Source organism: Daucus carota, chromosome 2 (assembly GCF_001625215.2).
Source record: "Daucus carota subsp. sativus chromosome 2, DH1 v3.0, whole genome shotgun sequence".
Classification (NCBI taxonomy): domain Eukaryota; kingdom Viridiplantae; phylum Streptophyta; class Magnoliopsida; order Apiales; family Apiaceae; genus Daucus; species Daucus carota.
Window position 1 is genome coordinate 55,606,476 of NC_030382.2, and position 22,424 is coordinate 55,628,899.

At 30.6% G+C, this 22,424-nt stretch overlaps 1 protein-coding gene across 3 annotated transcripts; it reads left to right on the forward strand.

The window, feature by feature from the left end:
• The first annotated feature begins 7,149 nt into the window (after positions 1-7,149).
• Positions 7,150-14,712, forward strand: LOC108205737 (retinoblastoma-related protein). 3 transcript variants are annotated; one of them, XM_017375781.2, is made up of 19 exons: positions 7,150-7,377; positions 7,892-7,995; positions 8,089-8,196; positions 8,338-8,480; positions 8,564-8,660; positions 8,780-8,826; positions 9,589-9,739; positions 9,979-10,045; positions 10,141-10,320; positions 10,464-10,657; positions 10,730-11,612; positions 11,778-11,937; positions 12,084-12,156; positions 12,619-12,795; positions 12,876-12,995; positions 13,075-13,222; positions 13,368-13,492; positions 13,983-14,098; positions 14,261-14,712. In XM_017375781.2, exons 2-19 carry the CDS (start codon positions 7,918-7,920, stop codon positions 14,403-14,405), a joined length of 3,012 nt encoding a protein of 1,003 aa, XP_017231270.1. In that variant the 5' UTR covers positions 7,150-7,377; positions 7,892-7,917; the 3' UTR covers positions 14,406-14,712. The 3 variants fall into 3 exon arrangements, with proteins under 3 accessions (XP_017231270.1, XP_017231269.1, XP_017231271.1); XM_017375780.2 differs by having other exon boundaries at positions 7,151-7,394; XM_017375782.2 differs by having other exon boundaries at positions 7,153-7,394; positions 13,380-13,492.
• Positions 14,713-22,424: the final 7,712 nt, after the last annotated feature.

A 22,424-nucleotide genomic window follows, 5' to 3' on the forward strand; every position in this document is an offset into this window, starting at 1 on the left:
TAACAGTATTTCTGTCGTTGGCAAAAAGAAAACTATGAACACATGGTTAATGAATTTATTTAATTAAAATATTAATTTATTATTATATGGAATATGAATATAAATAAATATTCAGAATAACACAATTTTCACTTCATTGTGAAAAGGGGCGGAAGAAACAGAAGCAATGATTCAAATTTTAAGCGGTAGTTGCCTTGTTGATACACGGTGAAAACTTTTCGTCCAACTAAAGATGAAATATATGACTGATGAAATATTTGCATAAACTTTCATCTGAATGGCGTATGTGGTTACATCATTGATGAAATATTTGCATAAACTTTCATTCGCACGTGTGTGGTGGTTACATGTGTCCAGAGTTTATGGGTGGAAGGAGAAATAATAGTTTCTATCATATTGACTCGCGACTCAATCTTATCGGGTAATATTTCACCTACAATTACAATGATTTTCTCTTTTGATTTACTTTTTAAGAACTTTCGAGTATGTGTCCATGCTAACAACCATTTTTTAGTGACTCATATCCATTAACAATGATGACCATGAAAATCTCTCATCTAATGAATTGAAGTTAACCGATCTATCACTAGAAAATCATGAACGGCATGTCGCTGAATGCTGATCAATTGTTAAGAACGATTCATATCAGACTTTTTTGCAATATAGGTCGCTTGACTTTTTTGCACGTATTTTTAAGTCATTTCACCGCATGCTTAAAATCATTATTTTTGAAATTTTCTTTTTCTGAATAATAATATCAATCATATATTTTTATTCAAAAAAAGTAGTCCCTGACAACTTTTGACAGAGAGGCTTTATCTATCACACAGTTCCATTACCATCAGATCTGTATTTCAAGAGTCTGGATTGAAACTTGTTTTTTTTAAGTATCCGCTATAATTTTCCGCGGATAGGAATTTTTCATATCCGCGGAAAATTATAGTGGATACTTAAAAAACGAAATTTTGATCTGGACCCTTGAAATAGAGATCCGACACTCCTGAAAATGTGTGTTAAATAACCTGTCCCTGACAACCAGTTGTCAGTCTAGTTGTCAAGGATCATGATCCATTATACAATAGATGAGGGTGGTTCTGCTGAATTGAAATATACGTTGGTCTTTTAAAATTCAACTGTGGGTACACATACATCTCCCAAAGCTAATGGTTTGTTGTAATTCACATAACTCTTTGTAGTCCTTGAATTGGTTTTAAAACCTACCCAGTTTCTGTTTTCAACAGGAAAGAAGTGGTTCCTAATTTTCTATTTTAAAGAAAACAATATAATTTGCTCAAGAAAAAAAGAGAAGACAATATAATTATCACATATTATATAGTTCCACATACGGCAAAACAGCCAATAACTTGAGTTTGAAATTGTCTGAAATCATGCATGACCCTCAAAATACACATATAACAAACAAACAAACAAATTTTAAGAAATGGTTTAAAAATTATAAGAAAAATATTAGGGTTTGAAAAATTACCACCAGTACCGTCGAAGAGAGCTCAGAAGCTTTTATTTTCATCAGCATCAGCTTCAGCTTCGAGACGCGCTATCTGCTACATCAATTTCTTGTTTTCTTCGCGAATAGGAGCAAGCGACTCGGTGTGTTTCTTGTCGAACCTCAAAACGTACCACACGATTGTTCCGCATGTAGCGTAGAGGAGCAGCGTATCCATCACGGGTCAAAATAATTTATTCTTGCGTATCCATCACGGGTCAAAATAATTTATTCTTGCGTATCCATCACGGGTCAAAATAATTTATTCTTGCGTATCCATCACGGGTCAAAATAATTTATTCTTGTAATAATTTTCTGAGTAAAGTGGAATAATAGATCTGAGGGAAAACATAACACTATTAGTATTTTAGATAATGTTATGCAACGGTAAAAAAATGTTGTAAACAGAAGAAAGGCCTTCGCTTGGAAACTATTTAGTTATTAAGGGATTTGAGATTGGAAGTTATTATAATTCAGAGAATTATCTAACTGTCATTGAAGAACCATGGATATCATCTAGTGACAAAGAAGATATCGATACTTGTGAAAAAGAGAGCGTCGAGGAAGCGATAAAAATCCAAATTTGAGACAGATTATCCCAAATTCTCCTCTAACAGTGATCCAAAAAGTGATTCAAATTTGGATCAGTGAATAGTATTGATCCAAAACTGTATCCAAATTTGGATCACCTACTTTATTATAAAATAATGATTTTGTTGTTTATATATCTTTCGTTTTTCGGACTTAAAATTAATTTGCAATTATTAATATTTTATTAATAATAGTTTATAATTAATAATTAATAAAATTAACGTTTTAGTAAAAACTTAGATAATAGGAAAGCAAATTTTATTGAAATTAAAAAAGAGTACGTTACTATGTCAAAAAAAAAAGAGTACGTTACATGCATAAAATAAAAAGTATATAAAATGCAATAAAATAAAATTACAATACCAATTGAAGAACGATACAAACTGCCGGATTCATAAGTTGAGACGATTCTAATCGATGAAAGTGTTCAATTTCAGGAATTTCTAATCTGACATAGAAAATAAAAAATAAAAAGGCTCATATTGCATAAAAAATAAAAAGGCTCATATTGCACTTAAAGATGCACTAATCGAGCATTTGTGAGAAGAATATACTAATTCAGAAAATTAATATGCATTAATGTATTTTGTTTATTATTTCGAAATATTAGTTGATTCTCTTTTTTATGAAATCAAAAATTACATTATTTTGTTTAATAATATTAACAATAAATATATAATTTAAATACTTTGATCGATGTTAAAAAATATTTAAGTTAAATAATTAATTATAATATAAGTGGTTAATAATGATTAAACATTAAATTTATGATTATATAAATATAATTTAATATAAAATATATGTAATATAATATACAAAAAGTAATTTGGATCATAATTTGGATTACGCTACTGGAGTTGGTTAGAAATCTGAATCAGAATTTGGATCAGTTGGTGATCTAAATTTGGATTTTGGATCACAACTGCTGGAGATGGCCTTAGAGATCATCCTTTGCATGATTTTATGGGTTAAGGAAAATTTTTGTTACCTAATATTTAATGATGTAAAAATGTAATAATTCATCTAGTGATGTAAAAATATAATAATTCATCTAGTAAAGAAGTGTAGATATAACACATGACACACTCTCACACTTTCAATCTATCCTATCAATAGCCGACGACCACATAGGTAAATAAGTGCATAGATACACAACTCACTCTGTTTCACTGTTAGGCTTTATAGCATGAAAATGTAAAATGAGAGGGAAAAAAAATCAATATATACGATATAACGTAATTCTCTCACACTCATTTTTCTTCATTACTATTTTTTGTGTTATTTATTTTTCATATTCTTATTTAGAATTAAAATTTGGGAATTTACCAAATATACTAACTTTTGGCTATTTATTTGCAAATATACTATATAACATCTCAAGCCCACGACTAGTTGCATACCGGACCCAACAACCCACCACAGGTCGGCCCAAAAGTGCTAGCAAATTGGTATACATTAGTTATTTGCTTGTGCTTATAAAGGCCCAAATACTCTCTTATCAAACCGATGTGGGATGTTACATACTACCTTCTCTAAAATCTTGCAAATATATTATCTTTTATAACATATAATCAATTAAATTGCAAAAATACTACTTTAACCACCCACCCCCATTTAGCCACTTTATTAACCCCAGCAGCGGGCGCGTGCAAACCCATCATCACACACCACTGCTTTCCTTCAGCCACACACCACTTCATCTCAAAAGTATGACATTTTTTGCAATTGACGATCAATCAACTTTCTTCGATTCACATTCGTACATCAGTAGCATCAGGTTTCGTATAGTTCCGAATCGATTGCTTCTTATTCTCGATCTCGAAAAGATTCCGGTTGGGACTGAGTTACCAACACTCGAGCAATGAAAGATTGTTGTTCACAGTACATATCGTTTTCGCATCTTCACAACACTATGGCATTCATCATCATCTTCATTGATCCATCTTCTTCATCGTAATGGTTTATTTAAGTTGATTTAATGGCCGCTTTTAGTTGATTTTATGGTTGCTTCGTGATATTAGTACTGGCCCCGCAGGGGTACTCATTTTCCTGCATTTGCAACTAGATGCAACTTATTATGCAACTTAATATAATTTTAACAATTTTTTTTCAAAAGTTACATGTGTAGTTGCAAATATGGTTGCTCGTAGTTGCAGATTTGGTTGCATATGCAAAATCGTATTTTTGCAAGAAAAAAATTGAATGATAGTATTTTTGCAATTTGTTTTACAAAATGATAGTATTTTTGCAAAAAATCTTTTTGACTTGAGTATTTATGAAAAAAGCCCTTAAAATTTCTCCCTGCCTAATTTCAGGAAGAGAGGGATTGGAATTGTGATTTCCAAGAAGGCTCACAAGGGCTATGATAGGAGAGAGGGGGAGGTGGAATGGAAAGGTCATTTATTTACTAACATACAGCTAACTTGTATTGATAAATAATTTTAGTTCAGAATTTTTTTAATTGAGTTTTAAATAATAATAATATAGATATAAAAACTTTAGACTTTATAATCAATAATTTTTTAAATAATTACTAGATAGTATTATGTTAAATTTCTAATACTATATATATAGAAACTTTAAATATTAAATATATTTTTTCTTAAATTATTTAATATATATAATAAACGGGGTGAAGGAAGTATAATACTCGATAAAGCGGTGATATGAGCAAAATAATTATTCGTGATAAATGAGACGTGGACGAGACAATTAAAATATACTCTCAGTGTCCCACTGCTTTTGTCTTGTTTGATTTTTTTTGGTCAAAATGATCAAATTTTGATTGATAATGAGTAATTATTCTCACATGATCTCTAAAAATAAAAAAAAATACATCTTAAATTAGAATAATTGTATATTTTATATAATTTTTTTCAGTTATTTAATATATGTAAACGTTTAGTCAATTTGATCACAAAAAGTCAAATAAGACAAAAGAATTGGGACGAAGGGAGTACGTAGTAATGTACTCGTAATTCCCGCCTCAAATCGAGATAAGTGAAAGGCCTGCATATTTATGTGTTGTTTTAAATAAATATTTTTGAATGATAAAAAAATAAAATATTTATTTTAAAATTTTAAAATAAACTGGTCATTGGTAAGTGTAGTTTTGATGACATTTCAAGCATAAATTGTCTTTTTTTATTGTATTCAAAACTGCCGTACAATTGCAGTTGTATACGCTTTACATGGGCGGATCTACAGCTGGACTAGGGTGGGCCGTGGGCTATAGCCCAGATAAGAATTTCGAAACAAACTTTTTTACTGTTGATACTGTTCAGCAGGTAAAGCTCAGCCTAGTCCATTATTTGTAAAAGGCTTATATCGTTCGAGTTTTTTTGGATGGCCTGCCGTGAGTCCATTTTGATGTTTTAATTGTTAAAATAGATAACTTTTTTGTTAGAAAAAACGAGCGTATGTATTGTGGAATCACACTTTAGTCCTTTGCGTCTTTTTTTTTAAACACCTCCTTTCGATTTGTGGAATCCCACAAATCTTTTTCCAAAATTCCACTCATCGTCTCTCTCCGTATCCAAACAACAGAAACGCTGTCTATCTATTTATACAGTAATCGCATTAAAGTTATCAAGTTATACTCCGGGATCCAACATACGGGCCCAAATTAACATTTTCTTATTCCAGGCTCAGTGTTAATTCTTTCAATCTCACTGCGAGGATTTTTTTTCCCGGATAGCCTTGGATAATATTTGTAAATGAATTATACATAATCGATTATGGATGACAATGAAATCTGTATAAGCGGCGGATATCGGAGCTAACTGCAATTTTATTTGTCGAATCTGATTTTTAAATTCGAATTTGGATGTACTTTTCAATTTTGATATTTGAATATTTTTGGGTTTTAATTTAATAAAAACAATCTCAAAATCAAAATCAAAATTTATCCCTAAAATTTTTACGACATAAATATGTATATGTGTGTCTGTGTATCTATTAAATATAAAATCTTATGTACAATAGGATTTCTGATCTATAGATTATAATATGTATTGTTTCAGACAAAAACAAATGATACTTTTAAGCATGTATTTATTATGAGGTAGGATAACATTCCATGAAAAGAATATTTAATTTAGAAATCTAATGATAAAGTCCAATGCAACTAAGAGCACCTTAAAATGGTGATTAACGACTTAACAAATTTTCCTTCAAAAAAAAAAAACGACTTAACAAATTGGGATATTAAAATATCTGTTTAGATATAAAAAATGACTTATGTGTAATTTATAATCTATTGATATCTTTATTATAAAAATATTTTTAAAAAAACAAATCATCAAGAAAATTACCTCAGGCTAATTTTTGATTTTAAACTTGTTTTTCAAATTTTTTAATTTCGAACCAAACTTCAACTTATCAAACTAAAAGTCTGTTTTTCAATTTAAGATTGAAAATAAGTTAGAGCTTTAAAACCCAAACATATAAATGACAAGTTCTAATTAGTAATACCAAACCGGACTCAGGAGTAGTCAATTGAGATTTTAGTTGATTATTTGTTTATATCTAAATTTTAATGGATTTCATGTGATACTGATTTGTGCGGATTCTTGAAAGAATGTTGCAGAGTTGATATATATTTGTAAGATTTAAATATAAATGTTTCATAATCTCATGAATTTTGATGAGATTTTTAAAAATAAAAAAATACACCGAACAATTTCACAAAATTCATCATATTACGAAATAAAAAATTCCATCAGTATTTAAATATCATTAGATTTTAATGAATTTTAAACAATCACAATCGGATACCATTGAATTTTAGTATAATTTAAAATCTCGATACCATCAGATTTTATAACATTATTTAAAATTCTAATCAAATATCTAAACTTTAATAGATTTTGACAATCCCAATTAGATAACTTCATATTTTATAAATGGGGAAAAAAACCCTTAAATCCAACACAATACAAACCTAATAACAGTAAACGGGCTACCGTCAAACTCCGTTTAGCATCGAACGCCGTTAACAGCAGATTTGGCGGTAAAATAAACACTCATACGCTAGATGGCACTCCTTTATTGGCTGGCCCATATACGTTAATGTATCAGATACGCATTGCTGTTGTTTATTTCCCGCGCAATCAGACGGCGAGAACCCTAGAGAGAGAGAGAAAAGCCCACAGCAGTCTCGAGATTATATGTGTAGAGCGAGGAAAAGAGAGGGGGCATATACAAGATAAGGCGTATTTAGAAGAGGTCTTGGCGTCAATTTGTGAATTAGTTATAAAATCGAAGCTTTATTCGTCAGATCTGTGAGTTCTTGATTGCTGTAAGTTGGGTTTTTTTGTGTTCTTTTTGTTGATTTGGTGATTTTGTGTTGTGATTAGGTGAAATCTTGGAGTTTGGGGATCTGGGGTTTTGTGTTTTTTTAATATATGCATGTATGCGTGTTTTGTTTGTTGATGAATTCTTGGTTAATGGAAGTTGGGTACTTTTTCAGTTTTTTTGTTGGTATGGAGATATTGTGATTATAATTTGTTGAATTCTTGAAGTTTGGGGATCTGGGTTTTGTGAATTTGTTTGTTAATTATGTGCGCGCGCACAGTGTGTGTGTGTGTGTGAGAGAGAGAGAGAGAGGGTCTTGGTTGTTGAAAGTTTGAATTTTTATTTTCAATTGAATAATTTGAGATTATAACTGGTTAATTTGTAGAAGTTTAAGATCTGGGATTATGATTATAAGCGTGTCTCCTTTGTGCATATGGATTTTGGCTTTGTTTAATTTGGGGTTTATGATTGTGTACTTTTCTTTTTCTTTTTTTGTTTCAGATTTAGGTATTCAGGGTTTGATAATTATGGACAAGTTGAAGACTGTGGCTTTGGGGAGTAATTCACAGTCCGATATTGAAGCTCGATTTACTGAATTTTGCAAGGTTTCTTGATTGAAAAACAAGTATAAAGATTTTTTATGTTTTGTTATTTGGTATGTGTAATTTGATAGAATTTTGTGTCATGTATGTTTGCAGAAGGGATTATCGATGGACGAGAGTACTCTGACGGAAGCTACGAAGCTGTTTGATGGAAGTAAACACCTTCTGCAGACTAATACATATGCAACTGTTGGAATTGGAACGGTAAAACTGCTTTTGCTCGTTTAGATTAATAATACCTTATTGTTTGTATGTTAATCAATTTGGTATTGTGCAATTTGGGATTAAGTTGTATTGAATATTTGAATGTAGTATGTCGGTTTCTGATATGTATTTATGGTTCAGCCAGAAGAAGCAGAACGTTATTGGTTTGCTTTTGTTCTGTACTCAGTGAAAAGACTGAGTGAGAGTACTTCAGATAGCTCAAACTCGGAGGCGGATGACAAAGGGATTACCTTATGCCAGATATTGAGAGTGGCGAAGCTAAAGTAAAGTTTTTGTGTCAAATGTGTTAGGCTACTTTATCTATAATATTGTCATTTTCATTGTGAACATTTTGCTGGCTTTGCAGTCTTGTGGATTTTTTCAAAGAAATTCCTCAGTTTACTGTTAAGGTGGGCCCAATTTTAAGCAATCTATACGGCCCAGATTGGGAGAAGAGACTTGAGGTAAGTACATCTTGTATTAATTTCATTGTACGGATTTGTGCCATTGTAATGTCTTAAAATGGTCATTTACATTTTTTTGTAGTTTACCTAGTTTTTTTTCTTTTCATCATTTCAATCAGGCAAAGGAGCTGCAAGTCAATTTTGTGCATATGAGCCTTCTAATCAGGTCGGTACCATTGTGTTGTTATCATTACATTTTTATTATTTAGTTTTGGATGCACTAGTTTAGGGTAGTAATTTATCATATTTAGTGGCTAATTTGAGTATTATCTTTGTTTTCGTAATTAGTCCATCAAAACTTCCAGAGAAATTGATTAAATAATATTTGAATTCTATTTGAGGTGTGTGAACTACTTCACATATATTTTAAATATTTGTTCAAGGTCTTATATTCTTAGGGTAAAAATCATCATTGTAAACAAAGTAGGAATTTCATTGTTTAGTACAATGGGTGTTAGTGAGAGTTATTTCTGTAAAATTGATTTTTCTTGCTCACACTAATATGTAGAAAATACCAATCAACACTATGTCAGTGCACACTGTTGTTTAATATATTGAAGGGATCAAGCACTGAAGGTAGCAAGTAGCACGTATTGCATAGATCCTCCAAAGATCTCAAATGATCCCAATAATGAACTGAATAACTTGTATATCTGTTTTGGGCTCTTAAAATAGCAAAGGGAGATATGCACTCATGTGTATCTAAGATCATAAATAAGGAGAATCACATGTGATTAGTTGGCTATAAAACTCAATAAATGTCATGCCAGTTATTGACACTGCTTATCATATTACAGTATAAACAATAAAGTTCAAAAATATTTTGGAACTTGCACTCTTTTTTGCTGCTCATATAATCTTATTAGGTATATGATTCTTCATGATTTTTCCAAAACTAAACTATATCTTTATCAATTTTCTTTACCAGGCACTACAAACGTGCTTTCCATGAACTCTTTTTGGTGAAGGATTCAGATTATTTTCGTTTTGGATGGTTGCTATTTCTAGCTCTCCGTGTTCATGCATTTAGCCGGTTCAAGGATTTGGTGACTTGCTCAAATGGTCTAGTTTCCATACTGGTTAGTTACGTTTTTTTTTTTGATGTGGACTACAGTGAGTTGTTTCTGTTCATTCTTAGTTCATTTTATTCACTGACGTTCGGGGAAGGACATGTCACCCTTCAGTGACAAAACCGACCTTGTCCCACCTCTCTCATTAAGCGGCATAGTAAAGACACGAGAATTCATTTGTTGTTGCATCACTTTTACTTTATAAGATTATGTAACTTGTGTCGAATTATGATTGAAATCTTGTACAGGCCATTTTGATTATACATGTCCCTATTCGCTACAGAAAGTTCACCATCGATGACTCTTCACGCTTCAGTAAGTATCTTCACAAAATTTATTCTATAATATCCATAGCTCCTGTCTTCTTTGTGATTTGTAGATTGTTTTTAATAATTTCGACTGCCTAGCAGTAAACAAAGGCAATAAAGGCGTGGATCTGATTGCTTCACTTTGCAAGATGTTTGAGACTTCGGAAGAAGAGTTGAGAAAAACAAATGATAAAACCAATGAAGTAATAGAAAGCATTTTAAAGCACAAACCTTGTTTGGCCTCAGAATGTGAACATGAAAATCTATGCAACATGTGCACAGGTATCACTGTTTAAAAATTAAAATTTGTTATTATTACTAGCATTAGTATTTTTTAGTATATTTGATATAATTAATTGCTGGTTTAACCAGTGTGCTGTTTTAGTATATCAACTACGCTGACATAACTGTCATATGAAATGCAGATGGCATGATTTACTATGATGGTTTATTGGAGGAAAAGGCTTTATCTACTAATTTAAGCATTCTAGAAAAGGACTATGAAGATGCAATCCTTAATAAGGTTGAATTAGATGAAAGAGTGTTCTTGGATGAAGATGATAGTTTGCTTGGGTCAAGCAGCTTATCAGGAGGTGCCATAAGTATAAGTGGGACAAAGGTATATATTTTCTATACAAGGTGGCCATTTGATAACTTTAATTGTTTAATTTTGTATTATTCTTTTTCTTAGAGAAAATTCGACTCAATAGCATCCCCAACAAAGACAATCACTAGTCCACTTTCTCCCTATCGTTCTCCTGCAAAATCTCTTATGATTGGAAACCTTGGTACTGGAAATTCAAGGATTGCCGCTACCCCTGTGAGCACAGCAATGACAACAGCGAAGTGGCTGCGAGACGTCATTTGTCCACTTCCATCAAAGCCTTCACCCGATTTAGAATCATTCTTGTCAAAATGTGATAGGAATGTTAGTCATGATGTTGTGCGCAGAGCAAGTGTAATACTGGAAGCTATATTTCCAAGTAGCAGTCAAGGTGATCGTAGTGTTACTGGAAGCTTGCAGAGTACAAATCTTATGGATAACATATGGGCAGAGCAACGTAGATTGGAAGCAGTTAAGCTTTATTATAGGGTATTGCAAGCCATGTGTACAGCAGAAGCCCAAATTTTAAATGCAAACAATTTGACCTCTTTGCTTACTAATGAGAGGTTTCATAGGTGTATGCTAGCCTGTTCTGCGGAACTAGTTCTTGCCACTCATAAGACAGTGACCATGTTGTTTCCAGTAGTGTTAGAAAGGACTGGCGTTACAGCTTTTGATCTTAGTAAGGTGATAGAGAGTTTCATTAGACACGAGGAATCACTTCCAAGAGAACTAAAAAGGCATCTGAATTCACTGGAAGAGCGACTTCTGGAGGGCATGGTATGGGAAAAGGGTTCCTCACTGTACAATTCTCTGACAGTAGCACGGCCAGCCCTTTCCGCAGAAATTAACCGTATGGGGTTGTTGGCAGAGCCAATGCCATCTTTAGATGCGATCGCCATTCATGTCAATATGTCCACTGGAGTTTTGCCTCCAGTGACACCTTTGCAGAAGCAGGAATCGTCCCCAGGTATTAATGGCTAACGAACTTCAGTTAACAAGTTAACCAGATGTGTACTATCAGATAAAATCAGAATACTAATAAAAACTTTATATTATAATGATGTAATAATATATATTAACAGGTGAAGAGCCTAGTGCTGTTTCTATACTGACCAAAATATGTTGGTTTTAGGTCTGATAGGAGATATTCGGTCTCCAAAGAGAGTTTGCACTGAAAACCGAAGTGTATTAGTAGAGCGGAATTCTTTCACATCACCAGTGAAAGATCGCCTTTTAGCCACCAACCTCAAGTCAAGATTACTGCCTCCAGCTCTGCAGTCAGCATTTTCAAGGTTGGTCTGATAATTTTAAGGTGCTATAAATTAGCATAGCTCTTGCCTGCAGTATGTTCTGGTGGTAGTCCTGATTCTCTCCATTATTATTATTATTTACTTAAATGATCTGATAAGAATAATTGCAATCCACTAAACATGTGCAGTCCAACTAGGCCAAATCCAGGGGGTGGAGGGGAAACATGCGCTGAAACTACTATCAATGTATTCTTTGGCAAGGTAAAATTAATCTGTGTACACCTAGAATAGCTCTGATGGATCACTTACTATTTGCATTAATCAGTACTGTGAAGGCTTTATTCTTTTCAAAGTTGCAGCATGAATGGATGTTGCTGCTTATTCTCCTTATAGGGAGGAATTTTAATACTTTAGTAATTCGGGATAAAATTATTATTTTCAGATTACACGAATCGTACTTGTTACCACTGTAATGTAGGACTAATACTGTTTAATAATATTCTAAATTAATATACAACCATACCTTAATGTGCGGCATAAAGTGTCCATGAGAAGCTTCCAATTTAAAAAAGACAGTGGTACAATGCAAACAACTATAGTTTTCAGTATATTCATTTTTTTTACTGGTTATAATGCACTGGTAGGGTTAAGTTCATAATGAACGTAGTATTTGTGTTTCTTAATGCTAAAATTTGGATATTATGTATTTCTTTGAGTTTCCAGATTGTAAAGCTAGCAGCTGTTCGAATCAATGGTATGACTGAAAGGCTACAGTTGTCACAACATATAAAAGAGAACGTGTACTGTCTCTTTCAGAAGATTCTTTTGCAGCAAAGTGCTCTGTTTTTTAGCCGCCATATAGATCAGATCATCCTAAGTTGTCTGTATGGAGTTGCGAAGGTATGCCATTAAGATAATTGTGACTGACAACTTGAGTTACTCTTTTACCATTCTTCAAATGCTGTTGTTTGGAACTGCAGATTTCCCAACTGAGTTTAACTTTCAAAGAAATCATTTGCAACTATAGAAAGCAGCCACAATGTAAACCTCAGGTTTTCCGAAGCGTTTTTGTCGATTGGTCAGCAGCTCGCCGGAATGGGGTATTTCTCAGGTCACTGATTCTCATTTCTCTTCAATATTTTGAGTAAACACTAACACTTCTAATGATATTTGAAACAGAAAACAGGGAAAGATCATGTTGATATAATAACATTTTACAATGAAATATTTGTCCCAACCGTTAAGCCTCTACTTATGGAACTTGCGCCTGCTGGAATTGTTAAAAAGAACAACCATACATCAGAAGCTAGCAATAACAGCGACAAAGGTACAATTGCCTCTACTCCATAGTGTTTCTCAGAAATATAACCGGACATCGTTGTATCTTTGCTATATCCTAACTCTTGTTTATTCTAATATCCTGATTTACCATATAGTTGTCTTTCCTATCATTCATTTTTATAGTTTTAAAGATGTATTTCTAGGCCATTGCCCTGGATCCCCCAAAGTATCTACATTTCCCAGTCTCCCCGATATGTCTCCCAAGAAAGTTTCTGCAGCACACAATGTATATGTCTCTCCTCTGCGATCATCCAAGGTAATGCTTCTAATGGTCCACCTGGTGCTACGATTTATTTGATTGTTTCTTTTACTTCTAATCATTAATTCATAGAGTTGGATAACTATTTTTTGAAATTTAGCACTTGTCTGTTTATGATGATTGACGTGACATTTGTACATTCGAAATGTTATCTGTTCAATTATTTTGAAATATCTCCGAGCACAAGTAAATAGTGGCTTCCTCTGCATAGATAAGCTTTTATGGGTCTGAATGGCCCAAGTACACCATATGAAACTACCACTTTCCAACTGTAAACGCCTTCAAATCAGTCTGTTCTTTGTATACATGAATTTAACCACTCATCGATCCTGATCACTTCCTTTGACTGCGGAGATCGGTGATTATGGATTAATAAAGTATCCATATTGTTACAAATGCTTAACGAGGGATATTTACTATGTAAAGTAGGTGTATATCCCAAATTTATGTTTCTAGATAACAATATACGATTTGCATGTCTATACAGATGGATGCTCTAAATTCCCAAAGGTCTAAAAGTTACTATGCTTGTGTTGGAGAGAGCACCCGTGCTTACCAAAGTCCTTCCAAAGATCTTACGGCCATTAATAACCATCTGAACAGGTATGATTTTTCTTTCAATTCTTTTGTTCAAGGTCAATCAGAAAAATTTAATAGAGATAATCGGGCCTCCAATTGGTCTCGAATACTAGGGACAGTTAAAAGAAAAGACATAATGTATAAAATATTTATACTACTAAACAGTCGCATTTGCTTGGATTTCAGCCCCAAGAAGTTGAGAGGTATGCTCAAGTTTGATGACGTTGGAATTGTTAGCGACTCTCTGGTTTCCAAAAGCTTTCACCTTCAAAACAGTAGTAGTGTGTCCTCATCTGGAACAATGGTGAAAACAGAACAACCTGATGTGTAATCTTAGCTTCCTTAGCAGCAAGGGAAATCACAGGTTCTCTCCCTGATGTTTTTGTTAACTTGCAAAACAGAATGTGTGTTAGGTTTGTGTCGGGGGGTTTGTGGAAGCGGTGTCTTACTGTAAATTATTACCTCATCCGCCACCAGCTCCAGGTGATATTCAAGAAATGATATTTAGATGTCCGTTTCCCTCGGATTCACAAATGCAGTAATGCTCTTTTTTTTCCTTGCTGGTTTTAGGCTTTATTTATAGAATCAAATTAAATGTTTTGTTATTTCATATACAAGTCAGTTTTCTACTGTCGTCATTGTTATCTTTAATAAGTTTTTAAATGTGTATTGTATCAGCTGGTAAAAAAATCTGCGTTATCTTATAAATTACAGTTATCAAAAAAAGGTCACGAGAAAACAAAGAAAAACAAAGAAGACAAAGTCACTTATCCACAAAAGATTTGTCCATGTGTTTTGAGTTTTTTAGCTATGTATGTTATAGTGTGTTAGTCGCATTGATTGGTTTTTTAATTATAGAAAAGTAAGTTACGAAACCAGTTGCTTTATATCTGATTTGATATTTGGGATGTATTTGAATGATTAATTAATTAATGAAAAGTAAATCAGGAAAGTGGAAACTAGATCTTGCTTTATGTGTGCGCTGATGTTAGGCCGTTTCCGACAGTGTAGCCAGTTTTTGCCTGGATTTTGATATAAATTTAGATCAAATCATCTTTTCATTATAAAAATTTGGTCTAAATTTTGGTCCAAATTCATTTATCAATATTTTATTCTTTTAACTATCTTTATATTATTATTTTATTCTTTTAACAATAATATAAAATTTCATATTAATAGTAAACTTAATAAATTCATTAAATTAGAAAAAAAGTACATTTAAACAAAGAAAATAAAAAAAACCTAACATTTTATTTAATAAACTAAAATAAAAATTACAAAGATTCAATACTACTTCGAATTAATATATTATTCCCACAAATGCTCAATGGATGTATTTCGGTGTGCAGAGAGCTTCTTCATTTTTTATTTTTCGATGTCGAAAAAATTGTTGAAATCGAGTATTTTCATCGTTATCGAATGTAATCTTTATCTTATGTTTAATGTATTGTTAAATTCAATTATTTTAATATTGTTTAATTTTATTATATTTCATAATTAATGTATATATATATAATTATTTAAGTAAAATATATTAAATATAATTTATAACTATTTAATAATTATATTAACATACAATCATTTAATTAACTAAATATACAAAAGATAAAAAATTATTATTATATTACTAAAAGATTTAGGCCGGTGAATAGTGTCAAAGATTTAGACCCAAATTTTGATCTTTAGATCACTGTTGGATTTTTCCTCGGAAGTGTATGTCAAACAGTCAAAGTGTGGTAGTCAATTAAAGAAAAATTAGTTTGGAAATTATACAATAAATAGATAGGCCTTGCTTGCCAATGGTGTCTTTTTATTTAGAATAATAATATAATTTTTTTTGAAAATAAAACAGGATTAAAAAAAACAAAACACTTTCAACTAATTTTTACCAATTCTTTAACCTTTTTACGAACTCATTCATTTCATGTTCTAATAGCTTTGACTTGGTCTTCTTTTCCGGCGGATTGCGGCGGTGTCTATGATACTCGTAGTATACTCTATTAGACTTTTTTTAGTGGACCGGAACCGGATGATATTTGTGATAATACTTTCTTGTAAGTTGTAACTTGTAAGTTTGAATAACTACTATATTTGACTTGTAAATTTAAGAATCGCAACGGATTGAATTATATGACATTTTTGTGACGTCTACCTTTAGATATGAAAACGTTTATCAAATTCAAGTCTTATTGATTAATAAAGATACACCTTAACAATTTAATAAAATAATAATCTTTGACTAACTTCAGGCCACCGGTTTTGATTCATTGTTTTCACACGGTCGCATTTCAGTACAGTTTTAGATGGTGTATTTATCTTTTATAGCGGATTATGGATGAAATATAGGTGATAGTTTATAAGTTACTTATGCATTAGAAGAATTATGTTGTGTTTGGTTGGGGAGAATGGAATGGAATGGAATGAAATGAGTAAAAATGCTTGAAACTAATAGACATAGGAAGAAAATTTTGAAATTTTTTTGAAGAAGTGCAAAATTGTTATGATGAGATTTGAGAAGAAATTGAGGATGAGAGAGAATGGAGCATTTCATCTCAAATTGAAGGTCTGATAGGTAGCATATGATGTAAGGAATGGAATGGAGGAAGGAATGAAATTTCTTAAAAATTATACATAAGATAGTTCATTTTTCATTCCATTCCTCCCGGAGTCATTCACCCCAACCAAACACAACATTAATATTTTGGTTTATTAATTTTAAGGGTGAAAGTATTAAATTGGGTCGAGTCTTTGTAATATTTAAATTTGTCCATTCAAATTTTATATTAGTTTCGCAATTGAAAATATAAATATTTTATTCAAATTTAAAAATTAGTTTTGATTTATAATATCAATTTTGATTTATAGGTGAGGTTAGGCCGGACTTAAAAACTCTGCTATATTGAAAATACTGTTTCATAACTTCTGGTTTTTGCTTCTTTATAAATCTTAATCCATTTTTATCTTTTATTTCACTTTAACTTCTATTTTACGTGAAACATTTATTTTAAACTCCATAATAACATTTTTAAAAGTTTTAGAAAAGTTGGTGAACAGATTTGTGCATGTTGAAACATGATCTTACTGTAGATGCACATATCTCTTCGGGTCTTAGGATGACATGGATGCCCGATCTTGTTGCACATTGAAACTTGAGGAATCATGACCCCGGTCTAAATTAAATTTTCTACATTCCTGCTCCTCTCCTTCCTGAACATGAGGCCTTATGTTTGTTTAAAATGAAAAGAATTTAGGGGAATTATCTTGTATACTGTTTTTTCAATCTTATTTTCAAAAATACTACCTTCTCCAATCTTATTTTCAAATCTCTAAAATATTTTCAAAAATTCTACTTTTTTGAAAATATTTTCCAAAAATACGGTGGTTGCATATGCAATCATATATGCAACTACAAATCCTGATTTCAAGTTTCAGTTTTCAAATGTCATTTTCCACCTTATTTTTGGAGTCGATATATATATATATATATATATTTATATGGATTCCAAATATGAGGTCGAAAATGACATTTGAAAACTGGAACTCGAAATCAACAATTCAGTTGCATATATAGTTGCATATGGTTGTATTCATTTGTATATGGTTGCATTCAGTTGATTCTATTGCAATCTAATGGCCCCGCCAGGGGCACACCATGCATCCGTTGCAACTTACAATTTTCAGTTGCATTTAGTTGCATATGAGGTTGCAGTTGATTCTATTGCAATCTAATGCCCCGCCAGGGGCACCCATACTTCAGTTGGAACTTACAGTTTTCAGTTGCATTTAGTTGCATATGAGGTTGCATTCAGTTGATTCTATTGCAATCTAATGGCCCCGCTAGGGGCACCCATACTTCAGTTGGAACTTACAGTTTTCAGTTGCATATGGGGTTGCATGCAACCTCATATGCAACGGAAAACTGTAAGTTGCAACTGATGTATGGGTGCCCCTGGCGGGACCATTAGATTACAATAGAACAACTGAATACAACCTCATATGCAACCATATATGCAACTGAATTCCCGATTTCAAATTCCAGTTTTCAAATGTCATTTTCGACCTCATATATATATATATATATATATATATATATATATATATATGGTTGCATATACAACCACAGTATTTTTGAAAATATTTTAGAGAATGTAGTATTTTTGAAAATAAGATTGGATAAGGTAGTATTTTTGGAAATAAGATTGAAAACGTGGTTATGAATAAAAAAAGCCCAAGAATTTAAAGTGATGTTAATTTAAGTTTAACATATTTATTTATATAATAAATTTAAAACAATATTAACATCTAAGATTTTAAATTCAATTGATAGAGATGTCTTTTAGATAAATTCATTTAATTTTATTTGTCAAAATAAAAGTTATACCAGCATAAAAACATATCACTAATTGATATATCTTTCTTAATATATTTTTAATAATTAATTAATTATCATCTAATATTTTAAAACATATACTAATAACTTAAAATTTTGATTCTAACCCACTATCATGTTAAATTATTTTATATTATGCATCATTATTTTTGGCAATCGAGTTTTAAATCTATTTAAAATATCCCCTATAGAATTCTTTTGTTCTTCATTAGTTATATATTTTTATTTACTTTTATCAATAATATTTTTTTCATAAATCTTTTTTAATATTTAACTTCTTTCATATATTCGATAGCATACAATAATTATGAATAAAATGAAAAGATAAATTTAATATCTAAAATTTTTCCGTAAAATTTAAAAATAATTACTGCAAATATAAAGAGTGAAAAAATGTCATGAATTGTGGATTTTCAAAACGTTTCCCTATATTCATTTATGTGTATGGTCCACATATTGTTAACATTAATATGATGAGTCTAGATCTTCTGTTTCTTCTAGATGTCTCTTTATATATCTTTTCTTTTTATTGATCAGTTTTGTATATCCCTTCTTTTTATTGGTCAGTTTTTTATCTTGCGCACGTGATCTATAGTTTCTCTTTATTTTTTTTCGGATAATTTTTCACGGTTAAACTTTTTCAAATCTATATAAAGTTCTTAGAATTATTAAAATATTTTTTATATAGTACATAATCAACCAAATTCTTTTATATGACATAAATATAATATTAGAAAGTAATTTATACTATTATATTTTCTATATTAAATAATTAATTAAATTTTCGAAAACATATTTTTAATATGATTAAATTAGAAAGCAAAAATATACTTTATTTATGACTAAAATTATATCAAAATATTGAAATGTTTTCTTATATAATATTTAATCTACTAAAACTAAATTCTATATAATGAATTTTTTTGTAAAGCAAATTTATTGGTATAGAAAGAAATTCACCCATATATTTTTTAGAGAAGCAATTAATACAAATTTTTTTGATAAAACATAAACTGTACATCATAGAGCTAATATTTTATGCAACAAAACAACATGACTGAGAATATAAAAATTGATATATAAAAAGTAAAATAAAAAAGAGATAGAAGATCACGTGAGATGTAAATAAACTGACCAATATAAAAGAAGGAACATAGAAAGAGACATAATAAGGAAACCGAAGATCCAGACTCAATTAATATGACATGACCATACCCTTTATTTATATTCTCAACAACCTCCTCTCATTGCTTTTATTTGAAGCATTCATGATATTCCTACTTGGTATGCCATTGTGGATGGTTTATGCACCGGATTTTTTTTATGTTTATATGTATATTGTTAAATATAATATTTTTATTATTTTATTATAATTATATTTTGAAATTAATTGTATTATAAAAACTATAGTATCAAATATGACCTTCGTCCATATTTATTATTTTGCTTAAATAATTAAATAATTAATTTGAATATAATATTTGACTAATAAACAATTAATATGTGGAGAAAAAGTGTAAAATATTCTTAAAAATAAGTAAATAAAGTTCATAATAAAATTGAAGTAAGCGCAACATTTTTTTTCAAAAATAACCTATATTTTGGATCAAGAAAATATTTTAAATATTAATTGATGTTTTCTGCTATTTATTGTATGAGTAATATTTCAATACTTTAAGGAAGCTCCTTGTGATAAAAGCTTAATGATTTCATGCTTGTAGTATACAGTTATTTAACACTATTTAAGGAGATAATTTTTTTAAATAGTAGGTGATGTTTTTCAACCTGATAGTATATTAGCAAGATTACGACTTTAAGCAAACTACTACGAATAAAAACTTAAATAATCTCCTACTTGTGATTTTAGATTCTTCATTCATGAACATGAACAAGAAATTACGTAGTCAAATTAGTCTGTCTCCTCTCTTCATCTCCTCACTAATGTGCCGTCTCCCTCTATTGTGTTACTTTAGTCCCAACAATTTTTACCTACCAAGTTTTATGTTATACGTATTTGAGTATTTTAGTATTTGCAAATTGCAACTACCATGCCATTTTTTTTATTAGTCTACTTGTACTTATTTTACTAGCAATTCTAAGAACAATTCTCAGCAATTTATTAGCCGGCTGAAAGTTTGACTGTTGCCTGGTGGCAAGAAACCCTCCTACTACCCACACCAACCCCCGTTCAACAACTTTCTAATATTTTATATGTCACTAAATTTTGTGACTAAGTAAACTATTGGAAGTCAAATTTATTAAATAATTTGATTCACATTGTATATACAAGAATCCCTTGATGCGGGTCTTCTTTGGCAATTTTTACTGAAGTTTTGGTGCAGAAGAACATATTCTCTTAAATTTATGCTCGGGGCATTTATAAGGTCAATAGTTATAGTTATGTGTAATTATGTAGATATTAATATTTTTTGGATTTTTGTATTCAATTAATGCAGAATCTAGCGGATATTAGATAATTTTTGGAGGAATTTGAGTAAAAATTGTGACATTGTGTTTAGCAAGATAAAATAAAATTGTGATTTATACCTACCCACTTCTATTGCACTAATTGCAAGCGGACATAAGGTGCTGTAATTTTTGTTGGATATTACCTAAAGTTCTAATTTCATGTCAATCAAAAAGCTGTGGTGTAAAAAGAAAAAAAAAGTTGCGGTGCATGATTGAAAATTTTGCTCTTGAAATACATGTATCAAACAAAAAAAATATTTTCTAAAGTATTGTGCACACATTTTTGTTTAATAAAAATAAAGTTACATAGTCAAGACCGTGTGAAAACAATCAAATGACTTGCGTGTTTGTTAGCATTAGATGATTTCAGTTAAATATGGCTAGGTTACTTTATGTAAAAAAAAATGGCATTTAGAGTGTATTTTTTTTATCTCTGATTTTGATTTTATACAGATTCCAGATAAAATCTTATAAAATTGATATAGAGTATTTGAGATTAAACACAATACTTAAAAATCTCATAGATATTAGTAGGATTTCGAATTTCTTAAAATATACAGAATAATTTCACAAAATCAACCATTTTATGAAGTTCGATAAAGTTATTAGCATTTGAATACTATCAGATTTTAATGAATTTCAAATAATACCAATTGAATACCATCAGATTTTCAAGCATAAATTAAAATCCTGATTGAATATCACCATATTCCGTAGTATAATTTAAATTCTTAATTGAATATCCCAAAATTCTGATTCATTTTTTAAAATCCGAATTGAATACCATCGGATTTCATAAAATGAAAAAAGAATCTTTAAAATCCCAATTGAATACACCCTAATTCATCTATTTGTATAAATTTATTAACATTAGAACTTGACAAGTAATTCGTAGTACAAGAGCAAAATTATAATTTCAAATAATAATATACATTTTAATAATATCAAATCTCAGAAAGAAAAATTGTACCTGAAATTATTCCCAATTTACATTATTCGATTAATTCTTCTCAAATTAGAAATCCCTACAATATTCACTCAATTAAAACTAAACATTTATATGTTTCTGAAAATCTAAGATTCGGGGCAGTACAAGCGTCAACTCCACATATTTTAGTTTATACGAGCAACCAAACAAGCAGAATCTGATAAGTCAGTTTCATCAACAACCGCGGGAAAAACACACATGGTCACAATTCACAAAGTCTTTGTAGTTGTACACGGTTCTCCGTCTCAAAATACGTGTTCTTGTCAAATTCATTAAAATTGATTATAATTTATATATATTATATAATTGAAAAAAATTATATTATTAGAAAATACACCTAGTTTATTTTAAGATGCCTTTTTATTTTTTAAATGATAAATAAATATCTTTTTATCAAAAAAATGGATCAATTTGACTTGGAGAAAATCAAAACGGACATGTAACTTAAAATTGGGGTTAATTATCAAGTTGGTCACTGAAGTGGGCTTAATGTATCAAGTTGG

Coding starts and splice junctions, on each gene's coding strand:
- LOC108205737 (XM_017375781.2), top strand. CDS start 7,918: ATGGACAAGTTGAAGACTGTGGCTTTGGGGAGTAATTCACAGTCCGAT. Junction 8,661..8,779: donor ATTGGGAGAAGAGACTTGAG/GTAAGTACATCT, acceptor CATTTCAATCAG/GCAAAGGAGCTGCAAGTCAA. Junction 11,938..12,083: donor CTGCAGTCAGCATTTTCAAG/GTTGGTCTGATA, acceptor AAACATGTGCAG/TCCAACTAGGCCAAATCCAG.